We start from the raw sequence: 16,977 nt of genomic DNA, 5'->3' as shown, positions 1-16,977 counted from the left end.
CCCCCCCCCCCCCCCCCGTGGAGCTAAGTACATATTCACTGTGTCAGAAAGGCATCATGGTATGGGAAGCACACGCCACAGTGCTGTGGTATCGTCCTGGAGTCTCTGAGAAGACGGTGGTGAAAGGGGCTAGGATGGCAAGTTCTCAGCCATTAGGTATCTGTGAGTTCTACTTAGTACTTCATTCTCTGTGGAACTAAAGTGATCAGCAACCCATCCAACGGCAGATCCCAGGATGCCGACCACACCTGGGAACCACACAGGAAACAGCACTTGGCAGCGACTTCCCTGACACTGATGATCACCAAATCAAAAGAGCCCCTAATTTTCATCATAAACCCCCCAGCTGCCACCAGGAGCTAGATGTGTTCACCTGGTCTATCCTGCAGCAGGCACATGCAGCTCTGGCTCCCATCCACTCACTTCCCATTTTCTTGGCAGCATCCCACCATTATCTCCTCTAGCTGGCCACACTGGCTCAAAGCATTAGGTTGACAGCACACAACTTCCATCACTAGTTGGTCTAAGCTGGTCTAATGTCCTGCTAACAAGCTGTCATTGTATGTCCCGGACAGGAGGAGGGGGACACAGCTGCACCCATGTGGTACAAGGTGGAGATGTTACCACTCACTAGTACCTATGAGCTGTGAGCTGCCCCAGATGAAGGGCAGGAACTGGAAGTCATCCAGACCCCATACACCCTGGCTCCCTGCAGGCTCCATCCTGTATGTCTTCTGCAACTTCCGCATAACCTCAAGATACCTGTGTTGGAGGGGTGGGGAGAAAGGGGAAACAAAGGTGAGAAACGGCATTCTTCAGCACACGAAGAGTATGGGGAATGAGTCTGAAAGAGCCAATGGGCTTTCCTTTCCCCTCAGATGTCTTCTGTCAGGGAGAGGGACAAAACACCATCTGGAAACCAGGCTTAGTATCATCAACCCTGGTAACTTGTAATGCCCTGGGCGGGAGTTCCTTTTGCTAATCTCAGAGCCACTGGAGAGTGGGTGAGGTCCATGTCAGAAATCACAAGCTGTGCACATGGGTCACCTGCAGAGCTGGAGGTGTGCCAACACCAGGACAGCAGTGTGTCCCAGGGGCTGGGTAGCTCAGAGCAGGTCCCTGCACTACCCAGGAGTGCCTCCTGTCTTTGTGGACTGTGACATCAGCAGACACCTGGCTGTTTCCTCTTCTATAAGAGGCAGGCAGCTGCTACTGCATAAGGTTGTGAAAATTAACCTCAGAACAGTGCCTCTACGTGGTGGACCCCAGGAACCACATGCCATCTCCTCCCCTCCAAGGTGACTCACCTGTCAAACACTTTGAAGACAATCGCCACCTGGTCGTCTACCCGGAGCACACCAATCTTGCAGAGACAACAGAGGAAAGCTGCAAAGGCAGCCTCATGTCCTGAGGAAGAAAATGGCCCAGCTGACATCTTCTAAAGCCCCCAGAACCCAGCTCCTTTGAGCAGGAAGGGCCATACTGAGGTGGGGACCTCCTCCCAGGCTAGAAGCCCTGAGCCGTTCAACAACCGCAAGCACTAGCACTCTTCCTGAGGAGCCTGATGGCGACTTCCTGCACAGGCACCTACACCTTACTTTATGGGTTTGACGAATTAGAAACCCCAGCTTATTGAGCACCTACTATGTGGGCAGACACTGTCCATGCTGGATCCCAGTAACAAATAAGCCCTTGCCTCAAAGAACTCATGATTTGTCAGAGACCACAGACATTAAATATTAAATATACAGTTACTACTTAAGTTTAGTTATTTGGGAGACAGGTGGGTAACTGAGGCATATCCTAGGGGAACCCTAATTTCAGAGTTCAAGGTTTTCCCCTAAGGAAATAATGTTTGAACTAAAAGAGGAATGGGAGAGGGCCAGCAAAAAGGACAGTAGGAAATCATGTTAGCCAGAAGCAACAGCATACAAAGGCCCAAGGTAAGTAATGAGGGTATCCTCAGCAGAGGGCACAGAACGGACCTCCTCCCCTAGCCACACCCACCAGCACAGTCAGCTCTGCACACAGCACTGCCAGACCCTGGACCTTGCTCCTCATGTGGTAAGACAGCTGGGGAAGTGTAGCCAGGGGTTTGAAGCTACTTCTGCAGAAAAGACAGGTGCCAGATATGGAAGCACACACGCTCAATTATGGTCACCTGTACATTTCCAAATGCCAGCCAGGGCACCCCATGCCCTAGAAATCTTTTCCTAGTTGGCTCTTAATCAAAGCCCCCCATATCCCAGGCTCTCAGAACTGCTGCCAGCAGCAAGAGAAACAGAGGACAAAGTTCGCCAAGGCTCTGCTTCTAGGGAAGCCTTCCCCAGGGCCTGCTCTTGACACTCTTGCTCCCTCTGGCTCTCCTTCCCCAACCAAGCGGGAGACAGCACATCTCTCAAATGCCTACTTTAGGGAAAAGAGGGGGTCTCCTGGGCTAGAGAGGCTATCCCAAACTAGAGAGCACTCCTCTTTAAAATCCCTGCAACAGCTTAGCCAAAATGGATGACAGAGCCAAAGATCATGGCATAAAGAAAAGGGTTGAGAGACAAGAGATGTGAGGGAGAGAGTGGGCTACCAAAGGTTTTTCTTCTCTAGGCAGCTGCCCCTAAGTAGGTGCTCAATAAACTATCTCTAGAGTGATGAGGCACCTAAGTAGAAGCCAGCTTCACCAAGAACTGAAATCAACTCTCTGCAGGTGCCATGCCTGTGGCAGTAGCGCCACCTGGTGGCATAAGGTAGAACCAGCAGTCACTATCCCTCCTCCCAACACACTGCTGAAACCCATACCCACACACACACACACACACCACCAGGGGCCTGACAAACTGTTGCTTTCTCAGAGACCCCCAAGACTGTGTGTAGGGTGGAGAAAGCAGCTCAGGCAACATGAAGAGAGCGGCAAGGCCCCAGTCACCCAGAGCCCTCAGCAGCAGATACCTGTGCCATAGTCAATTCGTGTGGAGTTCCCCACAGCCTCCTTCAGGTAAACTGCCACTTCAGGCACAGCAGCAGCCAGGTGGGTGGGGACCACTGTGGCCACCAAGTTTTCTGCTTCCTGATAACATAAGAGACACATAGTAGTGGCAGCAGATTAGGCAGCGTCTGGGTGAGCAGGCGCCCATTGGGAAGCATCTGCCTGGGGTCCAGGCATCAAGACTTGCCTGCTTCCCAGTTCTAGAAAAGGGGAGGGAACTCCTGGGGTGACTCTAGGAGCAAGATAAGAAATCAATTCTCCCAAAGGTCTACAGAGATTATGGGATGTCTGGCCTATTATTCCCATAGTTGCTGGATCCACTCCCAGGGCAGTAAGTGTGTAGGGTAGAGTCTGCCGGGACATACACAAGGTTCCAAACAGCATTATTTATACTAGCCGAAACATAAAAACTCAACTAGAATGTCCCAAAATAACAGAATACAATGCACAGAATTCTGCAACAGAATACTACACAACAAAGAAAAAAGTAAGTCCCTAGTGACAGTGTGATAAACCTGACTGATATAAGGTCAAGTAAAGGAGGCTACCCACACATGAATGTCAAAACATACAAATAAAATCAATGTGTGGGACGGTAATCAAGAGAGCCTGGGGGATATGAGCTTTCCGAAGTTTGAAGGGCCCTGCCAGAGAGCTGGGCTGCTCTACAGCTTGCTCGTGGTAGGAGCACTACAGACAGAGCTCCCCAAGCTGCAGCGGCTCTCTAAGCAACTGCTAGCTTCCCTCCAAGTTCTAACTTCATGTTTGTCTTCTCCAAGTGCAGCGGTGCCCTGAGGCTGCTCCCTCCCAGACAATGGTGTGCTCACAGAGTGACAGATGAGTAAAGTACCATCTCTCTAACTGGGGCTGGAGGCATGGCCACCACAGGTCTTGCCTGCCCAGTGAGTACTGCTACTTTCCACAGAAACCCAAAGTTCTATTTTCCTAGTGCTCTGAAGAGGCTACTTCTTCCCAAGACTAAAACCTTGGGGGCAGAGTCTCACAGCAATCACTCTCCACAGCCCTCGAAAGCACGGGCTGGGGGGGCGGCACAGGACAGAGACTTTATGGCGTTCATCAGAAACCCATTCAAAACCAAGCACATTTGTGAGTCCAGTGTCTTTGACAGTGCTCTCCTCTACTGCAGTGTGTCAGCACAGCCTTGGTTCTGAGCATACCGCATGCGCCTCTGTACCATGCATGCTGTCATGTGTGCTACTATGCTACACGATGCCAATGGACCCTGACTGATGCACAGACACTCAGATGTTGGGACTCTGGTCAGTTATGAACTGCAGGGCTTTCTCTGTACAAGGCGTTCTCTAACAGAAACAGAATGGCTTAACTACAGAAAACAAGGACTTCTAATGTCTCTGCTGTCATCAACCAAGTTAATGTTTCTCTAGATTGTATTGAAATGTTTGACTTGTTTTTAAGGTTTATTTTATAAACATGTATGCTTTGTACCATGTATGTGTTATCACATGCATGCAAACTCCCTTGGAGTACAAAAGAAGGTGTTGGATCCACTGGAGCTGCAGGTACAAGGAGTTGTTAGCACTCACCACTGGGTCCTGGGAACTGAAGTCAGGCTTGCTCTAAGGGTGGTAGCCCATGCATGGCTGGGCATGGTGACACAGGCCTTTAACTCCAATACTCAGGAGACAGAGAAAAGAGGATCTCTGTTAGTTTGTGTCCAACCTACGGAGCAAGTTCCAGGACAACCAGGATGAACTAGAAAGACTGTCTCAAAAATTAGTAGCATGTGCTCTTTACTGCTGAGCTATCTCTCCAGCCACAGAGAACATTTGATTTTAAAAACTTTGATCTGAGTGGCCAGCCTGAGTTTAAAAAATAAAAACAAAACCAAAATGAAGAATGGACTCTGGGAGTAAAAACAGAATTTCTAATGACTTCAGTTTGAGTCTCTGCTGCTGCAATGAACACCATGACCAAAAGAACAGAAACAGTTCCAGGAGTGCGGTGCCGCACCGATGGGCTGGAGATTGGGGATGTGTTTGGAACTCTGAGCAGGGAGGACATCAAGTCCTTAGAGCTTACAGGCTGTTCCATGGGAGCCTGGGTGAGGGTTGAAAGAAATGCAGACAATGGAGGCCTGACTTGTCAAGTTTACAGAAAAGCAGATTCTATAAAGGCTGTTCACGGATGGTTTCTGGTCAGCTGGTGCTGAGAAATCCACTGTGATTAGTAAGAGATCAGCATCACAACAGACAACTCTTCTGGGAAATATTTCATTCACCAGGGTCAGTTGACAGAAGCTATGGTCCTGGGGGCAAGGTTGCATCTCAAGCTGGAGCTGAACTTGGCAATGTGTAAGAGTCTCCGTGTGGTAAGGCATGAAGGAGTCATGGAGGAGAGAAGCTGAGAATGAACACCAAGTGGTAAGGTCACAGTCCCTGAAAAAAAGCCAAGCTATGGGGCCACTAGTGATGAGGCAGCCTCTGTAGTGGTGGAAACCACAGGGCAGCAGAAGGCGTGGTGTAGGGCCAACCGGAGCCTACAAGACGAGCTGTATGTGTTGCAGATGGCAGGGCAAGAAGCAGGGCTGCACATGCCCTTTGGAGCTTAGACGATCATGTGTAAATTCCAGATGTTATGAACCAAGTTTCTGCACTGTTGAATTTTGGCTCTGCTTTGATTTGATCATAACTCTACCTTGAACATCTCTGGTTTTGAAATAAGAAAGTATATAACTTGTTTCTTGTTTTATAGGAGCCCAGCTAAGATTCAGATTTTAAGGAGAACTGGGACCTTTTAAGTGTTAGAGTTATCTGGGACTTTCTCAAGTTATGCTGGTTTTTTTGTTGTTGTTGTTTGTTTTGGTTTAATATACAGCCTTGGCTGACACAGAACTTGTTACAGATCAGACTGGCCTCAGATTCACAGGAATCCTCGCACTTCTGCCATCCAAATGTTGAGATTTAGAGTGTATATCGCCATGCCCACACTTTTTCTTTTTCATTTTTGCTTGCTTGTTTTCTCTGAGACAGTTTCTCTGTATAGCCCTGGCTGTCCTAGAACTCAATGGTAGACCAGGCCGCCTTAGACTCACAGGGATCGCCTGCCTCTGCTTCCCCTGTGCTGGAACTAAAGGCGTGCACCATCACCACCACTACCACCTGGTTTCCTTATTCTTTTTCATAGTTGCATATTGCTCCCAGATGGGTGGTCTAGTACAGTTAACTTGCCCTCTTATGATAGGGACCTGCATCATTTATTTCCAATCTGCTGCTTATAAAAGAACTGAATAAGCAGCTGAATAAGAACTGAATAAGTATCACATAGGACACTGAGTAACCACACCTGCCATTCCCAGAAGATTGGCCGGGAGAGGATAACTTTGTAATTCAAGTAAATAAAACTGCCATTCTCACAAATTTCTTGCTTTTATGTTTGGAAGCTAGGCAGGGCTGCTCTGAACAAAGACCTTGCCCCATCTGGGACCATAGTAGTCCTCCCACTGGCCTGGCCCTGCGCAGCCCAGCCTGGGCTCTGACATTCAGTCTCACCTGATCAAGTTTGGCATACCAGGTCCTGTAGGCTTTGTTCCCAAATCGGGAAGGCTGGTCCACTGGCGGGGTTTCATCAATCCACCTATCCAGCGTATCAAGAAGTGCCACCAGCTTCTCGATGGCCTGTGAAGGTGCAACAGAGGAACCATACACCACAATGACTAGTGGCCCTACTGGAGCCACAGAAGGAAGTCCCCTAGGCTGGCAGCACTCCTAGCTGTCCCCCCTCATTCCCAACTGTCCAGAATATGAAGGAGGGTCTGGGAGCAACCTTCCCTTCAGAGAAGAAATCACACTTGGCTAACAGGAGAGTGTCAGGGGTAGTTCCAACTGATTCTTCAGATAGTCTACTAGATAGGCACAAACCCCAGCCCCAATCTTTGTTAAAGCAGATACTATTGAAGACCTTCACTGAACAACACTGACACATGAATGGAAGAGATAAAAATGCAGTGTGGTGCTTCAGCTCTTTGCTGGCTAGTTTTTTGTTGTTGTTACGTTTTTCAAGACAGAGTTTCTCTGTGTAGCCCTGACTGGCCTCAAACTCAGAAATCCGCCTGCCTCTGCCTGCCAAGTGCTGGGATTAAAGGCATGCACCACCACAACACGGCGCTGGCTAGTTTTATATGTCAACTTAATGTAGCTAGAGTCATGTGAGAAGAAGGAACCTTAATTGAGAAAACACCCCAGTAGATTGGCCTATGGGCAAGCCTGTGGTACATTTTCTTAATTGATGATTGGTATGGGAGGGCTCAACTCACCGTGGACGGTAAGAACCAGGTGGTTCTGGGTTCTACAAGAAACAGGGTGAGCAAGCCAATGAGCAGCACTTTTCCATGGCTTCTGCTTAAATTCCTGTCCTGACTCTTTCAGTGATAAACTGTGACCTAAGAGTCGTAAGCTGAAATAAACTCCTCTTCTCCACAGTTGCTTTGGTGGAGATGCCTCATCACAGCAATAGAAACACTGAGTAAGACAACTGTCCCTGTCACCAGGAGCACTAAAACACTGTAGAAATGCCCTCTGTGTATGTCTCTGAGGACCTTTTGAGATGGTTTCACTGAGTGTGGGTGCTTCCTGTAGAAGGAGAGAACGAGCTGAGTGCCAGCCTTCATCCTCTGCTTCCTGACCATAGAGCCTCACAACCCTTCAGCTTGACATGCCTCCTCCGCCATGATGAACTGCCAGAACAAACCTACTCCATTAAGCTGCTTCCTGTCAGGTCCTGATCACAGCAATAAGACAAGTCCCTAATACAGCCAATAATCCTGACCTCTAAAAACAACCACCACCTCCATCTTAGCAGCCTGGCTTGTTTTCTCCAGTGTCCTCCACTGCTTAACATTGTAAGAACTGTACAGGAAGATAGGCCTGGCTCCAATCCTCCTTTAGAACAGCACTGAGCTGCTTGGAGGTTTGAGATTCTATTTTTTCATGCCAAATGTGAGGGCAAGGATCTATATATACTTCCTAAGGCACAGGGGCCTGTCATAGGGTGATGGGACACACTTCTGCCTGCAGACCCTGAAAGTGGACCATGGATAGCTGTCTTAGCCTGCTCCTTTCCCCCTGAAGCTCTTTCCACACCAGTGAGGACTAACGGTTCTCACTATCAAATGTCTGGACTATCTTCATATTTCACCACTGCAGACAATACTGGGTCACAATTCTGCAACGTCATCTTGGTGGAAACCTGGGGTCATCTGTATTAAACTTTGAGGGCTGGCAGCTTAAGACTCCATCTCTCCATGCCATCCCCACAAATAGCACCAAGAAGCAAAACCGGTGTCACAGGTGTGGGAGGCATCAGCTCTCCTCTGTTCTTATTTACAGGTCAGGGATCTATCCAGAGACACAAACCAGTGAGGTATCTAGAATGCTCCTCCAAGTGCAGGTGGGGCTCAGAGAAACAAGGAAGCAGATCCTGTCGTGCCAATGAGAATGCACAGTGTAAAGAGAAATCTCCTGCAGATCCTAGAGCTGGGTGAAATCCAGGAGTGAAGCCAGGAAAGGCTGTGGTTAAGCATGCTGAGGCCCTGCCTGGAGGACTATTAGGGGCTCACACATTTCGTGTCTACACTGGTGTGGAAAGAGGTTCAGGGGAAAGGAGCAGGCTAAGGCAGCTGTCCAAGGTCTAGTTTCAGGGTCTGCAGGCAGAAGTGTGTCCCATTGCTCTGTGGCAGGCTCTTGTGCCTTAAGAGGTATATATAGATCCTTTCCCTCATGTTTGGTGTTACGATGACCCACAAATATTGTATTTACTAGCTATTAAAAAAAGTATGTTCTTAGCCGGACGGTGGTGGCGCACGCCTTTAATCCCAGCACTTGGGAGGCAGAGGCAGACGGATTTCTGAGTTCGAGGCCAGCCTGGTCTACAGAGTGAGTTCCAGGACAGCCAGGGCTACACAGAGAAACCCTGTCTCGAAAATTACAAAAAAAAAAAAAAAAAGTATGTTCCTCTGTTCTCAAGAATTAACTGAAACAGTATCAGGCTAACAGGATATGTAAATGTTTGTCGCTTCCTAACTAGCCCAAAAAAGAAAGGTAGGCTGACTTGAGGAAGGCCACATAGTCATAAGGACAACTGCTTGAGTAGGAAGTGTGGCTTTTTGCATAAGGAGCTAACGGCTGGGGTTGGGGCAGCAAGACCTGGCAGCTAGAAAAACCCAGGCAGACAGCAGGACAAAAGGAAGACAGGGACAAGGCGCAGGGAAGCAGGACAGTGAGAGCCACATGGGGAGATGCAATGGCAGAGAGGCTGGCTTAAGTTAGAGTCTAGCTGAGGGTTGGAGAGATGGCTCAGAAGTTAAGAGCAATGACTGCTCTTCTGGAGGTCCTGAGTTCAATTCCCAGCAAGCACATGGTGGCTCACAACCATCCATGATGAGATCTGATGCCCTCTTCTGGTGTGTCTGAAGACAGCTATAGTGTATCTACATATAATAAATAAATAAATCTTTTAAAAAAAAAAAAGAGTCTAGCTGAAAGACTGCCACAGCAAACATTATAGATGTCTCAGCGTCTTTATTATTAAACCTCAAGTGGGACCCGGAAAGCCCTGAGATATTTGGAATCTTAAGTTCTTTGTATCTGCAGTGAACTGCTGGCAGGGGTCTGAGGCTGCAGGGACTCAGAAGCCACAATCAAAGAAGAGCCTGCTCCCAGCTGAACAGAGTAACAATGGCCCTGAGTGCTACCCTCCACCCCTTCACCTATGCTTGGAGCATAGAAGGAGCAAGTAGCCTGCAGGCTGAGGCAGTGGCTGGTGTGGCATAAAGCAAGTGCTGCCATAGCAGGCTTTGTGAGGAACCAGGTCACTAGGAATTGCTGCTGGGTACAGACCAAAGCTCATTTCGCATAGCAACTCTGGCTACAGGAGGTTGAGACATTTTAGCCTCAGGAAGCACCAGGCTCCCTGGAGATCTCTGCTTGTGGTCCAGACAAGGCACCAAAGGGGATAAAGAACGTGGCTAAGGCCAGTAGGATCCTGGACCCTGCAGCTGGTTCAGCTGGGCCAATGAGTAACTAAGACTCACAGCTCCTCCTTCTGGTAGAACTTTTGAACTCAGGGCACCCTAGTCCACCCAAGGCATGAAGAATAGTGTGTGCCCCTCCCATACCTATAGCGGTGCCCTTCAACTTCATGGAGCACTAAAAGCTTCTCTAAAATTACACTTACCAACCTGCTATTCTGCCCCTCAGGATGTTAAAAACAAAGATGTGAGGAAAAGAGATAAGATGTGGTAACAAATGCCTTTCATTCCAGCACTCAGGAGGCAGACCTCCTGTGTGAGTTCAAGGCCAGCCTGGTCCACACAGTAAGGTCCAGGCCAGGCAAGACTACAGAGATCCTTTCTCAATAAAGAAACAAACAAAACGCCCACCTTTCTATCACTCTTTCTCTCTTTCTCTCTTTTTCTCTTTCTTTCTTTTTCTTCCTTTCTTTCTTTCAAGATTTATTTATTATTGTATATATGAGAGTACACTGTAGCTGTCTTCAGACACACCAGAAAAGAGCATCAGATCCTATTACAGATGGTTGTGAGCCACCACGTGGTTTCCAGAAACTCACCTTTTACCACTGAGCCATCTCTCCAGCCCTATCACTCTTTCTTTTATATATAAAAAAATTACCTCCTTAGTACTAGCATGCATACAATCTAAAGAACAATTTGTCTTCATGGGTCTAGACAAACTCTCTAACTGGCTATGGTTCATCCTGTTTCAAGTTGCATAGAAGTCACTAGTCTAGATCCCTCCACTCTCTCTTGAGCAATCTGTGCTCTACTGAGAGAACACAGGAGCTCTGTCAGCTGTGCCAAGTGGCAAAGAAAGCCCTCTATACATCCATGGCCAAATGCTATGACTAGTACCTTCTGCTGCCCCAGCCAATAAAGGAGACTCCTGGAGACCAAACTAGCTATGGTTGTACACCCAGTGAGGCGGGCATAGAGATGGACCCAGCTCGGGAGGGGCCCAGCTAAAATAACAACATTTGATGGAAAGTTAGACCTGAGTGAACCCCTGACATAGAGCGCTAACAACAGCAGAGGCATTCAGCATGGGCCAAAGCCCTGCATCTGGGATCCCAGTAGCTCCCCACCTCACAGCATGCACCCTGAAGAACCAGCCACTCTACAGATGGCCAGAAAGGACAAGAAAAGCTGGGTGTGGTAAAAGGCTGTAATCCTGGTAGTTGGAAGGCAGAGGCAGGAAGATACCAAGTTTGAGGCCAGTTTAGTCTACACGTGAATTTCAGCCCAGCTAGGGCTATAGCAAGACCCTAACCTAGTCTCAAGGAATAGAACTGGAGATGCGGATGTGGTTCGGTGGTAAAACTCTTGCTTTAGCATGTGCAGAGGGCTGGACTCTATCCCCAACACCAAAACAAAAAACAAAAAAATAAATAAATAAAGAAGAAGAGGAGCAAAGCCACTCAGCTGGGAGGTGACGTGCTAGCAAACCCTCTCAGCATAAAACATGGCCTGACCCTGCCAAAAGAACAGCCCTGCAAGCCGGGCAGTGATGGCACACACCATTAATCCCAGCACTTGGGAGGCAGAGGCAGGTGGATTTCTGAGTTCGAGGCCAGCCTGGTCTACAAAGTGAGTTCCAGGACAGCCAGGGCTACTCAGAGAAACCCTGTCTCGAAAAAAAAAAAAAAAAAAAAAAAAAAAAAAAAAAAAAAAAAAAAGAACAGCCCTGCAGCCAAAGCAAGCCCTGGTCAGTGAGCCTTGGAGCACCGAGGCCCCAACGGGATTGGTAGCTCAGTTCTTGGGGGTAATTATGGCATCCTCTCTCCCCCCTTTCTCTTTTAAAGATTTGTTTGGTTGGTTGGTTTTGGTTTTTTGAGACAGGGTTTCTTTGTGTATCCCTGGCTGTCCTGGAACTCACTCTGTAGACCAGGCTGGCCTCGAACTCAGAAATCTGCCTGCCTCTGCTTCCCAAGTGCTGGGATTAAAGGCGTGCGCCACCACTGCCTGGCTCTTTTAAAGATCTTATTTATTTATTTTATATATATGAGTTCACTTGTAGCTGTCTTCAGACACACCAGAAGAGGGCATCGAATCCCATTTCAGATGGTTGTGAGCCACCATATGGTTGCTGGGATTTGAACTCAGGACCTCTTTGGAAGAGCAGTCATTGCTCTTAACTGCTGAGCCATCTCCCCAGCCCCCTATGGCATTCTCCTTAATTAGCTCCCCGCTGATGTCTCCAGCATACTGGGCACTGCTGAGCTCAGCCAGCCTATGTCCAAAACCACAAGTAGAGCAAACCCAAGAAGTCACTTGTGTGGGCTTGCTCTCAAGTACAGCCCTAAATCCCCATCTTGTATAAAGAACCAGACTATGTTACCCAGAAGCCAACAGGCCAAAAGTGACTGTACTGGAGACCTGGTATGAGGGTAAAAAGGGCAAGCTCAGGTTGGGACGGATGAAGAAACCAGGTCAGAGCCTTACCCAAGAGCCCAGCTGCACCCAGAGGGCAGAGAGCCAAAGTGCCAAGAGATAAGAGGCTCAGGGTGGCTCTAGGCCAACTGGGACATGAACCCAAGAGGCCACTAGAGGCCTGGGACCTAGTTTTGGGAGATGGCACTGGAACAGCATGCAGAATGGAAGACTATACCTTCCTATGATGGAGGTAGCCCTGTCCCCCAGCTCATGTCTTTCTTGCATAATCAAGTCGTCTCTAAAACAAGCAGAGCACCTATCACACAGGAGGAACCCAAAGCAAGAGCTAGGCTGTGCTCTCTGCTCAGCATTTCTACTAGGACTAACGCTTGAGGAAAAGGGTCTACAGATCTCACTGTCGGATGCCCAGAGACGCAGCTGGAAGTCAGGACTGTTAAACAAGTGAGGGACTCTCTCAATCGGGTATGCCAATTATGCCAACAGACAGGCAGTGTACACGCACACTGTTACTGGGGTTGCCCTGGGCAGTTGTAGTACTGGGGTTTGAACTCAGAGCCCAACTCCTGCCAAGTCTGTGCTGATCTACCACATTGATGCCATACACACTTCTGCTAGTGATCACTCCACAAACTCATCTATCTCCTTTGCTTTTTTTCCAGCACTGGGCATGGAACCCAGGGCTGTGCATATGCTAAGCAATTGCCTGGCCACTAAGTCACATCTCCAGCCTCTTTTGTCATCTTTAATTTCAAATTTAATAAAAATACCAATTAGAAAAAAATACAGATTATAAAACTGCATATTTGCTATGATTTCAGTTATAAATATTATTTTACTCATAGATTTAAAATATTAGGACTACAGGCCTCGAATGCTAACTGCACCGTCCTGGAGCAACATACTGTCTGCACCTGCCTGCTGAGATCTCCCTGCTTGTGCCTACCTCAGAGACTTTGTAGTCGAAGGTCAGCTTCTTCCCCTTCACACCTTCATTAAGGGTAAGAATAAAGCCAATGTAGTCAGCATATGCCTAGCAAACAGGAAGAACAGGAAGAAAGAGGGTGTCAGATCTCATCTGCTCCAGCTCCACCCAAGCTCTCCCAGTTCCCACTCCCAACCTAGCACAAGGAGGAGACAGAGAGTACCAAATGCACACATCCTTCCCCATCAATAAAGCCAGCAATGCAGTGCTCACAAGCACCCCAACATGCAGCCTAAGCTCTGGGTGCTCACAGTAGCTGCTGGCAGTTTCTAAAGACAGCCCCATGGGACCCTACTGTCACCATTTTACTAACACAGAGATTAGGACTTCAAGGGAAGAGATAATCTAGCCACTGTTTTCCATGACCAAGGTTTCATGTGACATGGAGCTAGGACCTTGCTAGCCTACCTTTACAGCTGAGTAGCCAAATATCTGACTAGTACCCAGACAGCACTAGCAGGAGTTCAAGGAATGCCTCTGACACTCCCTTCCCCAGATCATCTTCCAGCTAGGTCCCAGGTCAGGAGGGTAGCTATAGTGCAGAACCTCTGCTTCCGGCAGGAGCTGTTTCTTGCCTATGGACAAGTCTCCTGGCCCACCAGTCCCCTCTTCCAACTGCACTTTCTTCCTGTTGGATTGCAGGTTACCCTAGCACAGGGAGGAAAAACCACAGGGACGCGGGCCTCCAAGGAAGCAGTTTCTGAGAGCAAGTGCCTCCATCCCATCTTCAATTCTCCTTCAATTCTCTTCTTCAATTCTCCTCTCTCATTTTCTTTCTCCTCATCCAGTCTACGAGTGCTAGAACACCCATAATGAACCCTGAAAACAGACATCTAGAGGGGGTTACACCCTGGCCCTCCTACTAGCCTATGGGACAGCCTCCAGCATGCCAAGGGGATCAGGCACAGACATTTTCCCACACAGGCCAGGCCCAGGCCCTTGTCCAGAGCAAAGCTAGTGTATGCCATGGAATGTAAAAGGTGTGTCACAGACACAATAGCTAGACCCAGATAAGGAACATTTCTCACCCAGGAAGGTATAGTGTCTGGTGACATTCAGTGGGAGAGCTTACCATTTAAGGACTGCTCCCTGTAAGATTCAACTGTCCCCAAATGTCAACAGTGCTGAGACTGAGAAGCTCAGAGACAGAGCAACAGAGATGGCGAAAGGGCTCTCTCTATCCATAAGGCCTTTGGGCAGCCAGAGACTAAGGTGCTTAACCTGGTAACCAGTCAGAGAAGGATGTGACAGCCATCTGCAAATGTCTGTCAGAGGGCAGGCTTGTGACAGAGGGACAGATTCCTGTGACTCTTCCTACTCAATGGAGTAAGGCATATGGCTGTGGCATGGATAATCTGTCACACAAGCCCATGTGCCTGCCCCTTGTGCAAATGACATTCTCCGTGGCAGCTGCAGACCTAGCATTACTGCCTGGCTAGAGCTGGGCTCAAGTCCCTTCCTAAGGATTCAAAGTGGTCTTTCTTTTCCTCAGTTCTGGACTGTAAGCCAAAGCTGTTTTCTTCTGCCTACCATCTGGGCTGAGCAGCAGGAAGCTAGCCTGCTCCCAGGACACAGGATCTCAATTCCTGGCCATGATTAATGTGGGCATGCTCCTGGCCGAGGTGTCCACAAACTAGCCTCTTCTCCCTCTGTTGCAGGCTCTTACAATCTGTGGGAGACTCATGTGTAGCCAGTATAACATCAAAGGAGCAATAAATGATTTAAGCAGAGCGGGATGCTCTGGTCAAACCTTCCTGACATGGCAACTGTGTGCAGTGCCAGGGAGAGAGTGGGACAGCCAGCTGCCCTCTCATCTCCACCCCCACCCCCACCCCATAGGACAGTTCAGGTGCCAAGAGCAGGAAAGGCCAGGGCCATCTAAGCCTGGCCTGTCTAGAAAGTCACTGACTGAAAAGCCTCAAGTTCTCACCCCGTCCCGACCTTCAGGTGCAGGGACCACTCATACCTGAGAGCGCTTCCATTTGCCCATATCTGGAACTGTGTGGATCTCCTTTTTTGGAATGATAAAGTTCTGAGTGGCTGGAGGGGTCTCTTCTGAAGAATCTTGAAGAAGAAAATGAAAAGGCAGATAGGAAAATAATCCCTCGCTCCAGACCCTTCCTGCTTTTTTGGAGGCAGGGTCTCTCTATGTAGTCCTAGCTGGCCTCGAACTCAGAGAGCTCTGCCTGTCTCTACCTCTCAAGTGCTGGGATCAAGGAGTGGACACCATACTCAGCTCTCTCTCTCTCATACCCACTTCCCCCCCAAACAAAGTTTTTCTGTGAAGCCACTAGCTGTCCTGGGGCTCACTGTGTAGACCAGGCTGTAGACCTCAATCCACCTACCTGCCTCTGCCCTCCAAGTGCTGAATTAAAGGCGTGCACCTTTAAAATATTAAAAGACACCATCCCATACTAGCGCCAGCTAGTCTCTGGCCCCAGTGGTCTCACCACCTCCATGGCTAGCCCCATGTAGCAACCACCCATCTCTCAGATCTCTTGTTGTGGATTGCACTTGGGAGACAGAGGCAGGCGGATTTCTGAGTTCGAGGCCAGCCTGGTCTACAGAGTGAGTTCTAGGACAGCCAGGACTACACAGAGAAACCTGTCTCGAAAAACAAAACAAAACAAACAAAAAAAAAAGTGAAATCAAAACTCTAGATGACTACTTTGAGTCAGCCAAAAAATAAAAACTAGCCAGGCAGTGGTGGTGCACGCCTTTAATCCCTGCACTTAAGAGGCAGAGGCAGGTGGATTTCTGAGTTTAAGGCCAGCCTGGTCTATAGAGTGAGTTCCAGGACATCCAGGGCTATACAGAGAAACCCTGTCTCGAAAATACCAAAAAATAAAAATAAAAAGTAAAAACTACCTACTTGTTGGGACAGATACTAATTAAACTATAAATTTATAAAATTAAAATTACTTTTTTTTTTTTTTGGTTTTTCGAGACAGGGTTTTTCTGAGTAGTCCTAGAACTCACTCTGTAGACCAGGCTAGCCTCAAACTCAGAAATCCGCCTGCCTCTGCCTCCCAAGTGCTGGGATTAAAGGCATACGCCACCACTGCCCGGCAAAATTATTTACTTTTAAGACTCCTAAATAAAAAACAATAATTGCGGGGCTGACAAGATAGCTCAGAGGTTAAGAGCACTGACTCCTCTTCCAAAGGTCCTGAGTTCAAATCCCAGCAACCACATGGTGGTCACAACCATCTGTAATGAGATCTGATGCCTCTTCTGGAATGTCTGAAGACAGCTACAATGTACTTATGTATAATAACAAATAAATCGGGCTGGTGAGATGGCTCAGTGGAGAAGAGCACTGACTGCTCTTCAGAAGGTCATGAGTTCAAATCCCAGCAACCACACGGTGGCTCACAACCACTCGTAATGAGATCTGACGCCCTCTTCTGGTGCTGTCTGAAGACAGCTACAGTGTACTTACATATAATAAATAAAAATGTTAAAAATAATAATAATAATAAATAAATCTTTAAAAAAAAAAGACGAGGCCGGGCAGTGGTGGCGCACACCTTTAATCCCAGCACTTGGGAGGCAGAGGCAGGCGGATTTCTG

At 48.3% G+C, this 16,977-nt stretch overlaps 1 protein-coding gene across 1 annotated transcript in view; it reads right to left on the bottom strand.

Moving 5' to 3' along the window:
• Nucleotides 1–16,977, bottom strand: part of Ptpa (protein phosphatase 2 phosphatase activator) — a 33,961-nt gene that overhangs the window by 9,365 nt on the left and 7,619 nt on the right. Inside the window, exons 2-7 of the mRNA XM_031369694.1 lie at nt 15,371–15,468; nt 13,366–13,452; nt 6,508–6,633; nt 2,941–3,058; nt 1,308–1,407; nt 638–762 (exon numbers count right to left, since the gene is read on the bottom strand). Coding sequence (XP_031225554.1) covers nt 638–762; nt 1,308–1,407; nt 2,941–3,058; nt 6,508–6,633; nt 13,366–13,452; nt 15,371–15,468 — 654 coding nt within the window. The remainder of the gene's footprint in view (nt 1–637; nt 763–1,307; nt 1,408–2,940; nt 3,059–6,507; nt 6,634–13,365; nt 13,453–15,370; nt 15,469–16,977) is intronic.

This window comes from Mastomys coucha, unplaced genomic scaffold (genome assembly GCF_008632895.1).
Source record: "Mastomys coucha isolate ucsf_1 unplaced genomic scaffold, UCSF_Mcou_1 pScaffold15, whole genome shotgun sequence".
Taxonomy (NCBI): Eukaryota; Metazoa; Chordata; class Mammalia; order Rodentia; family Muridae; genus Mastomys; species Mastomys coucha.
Note: the sequence above shows the minus strand (reverse complement) of the source record. Positions and strands in the feature narration are given on the sequence as shown.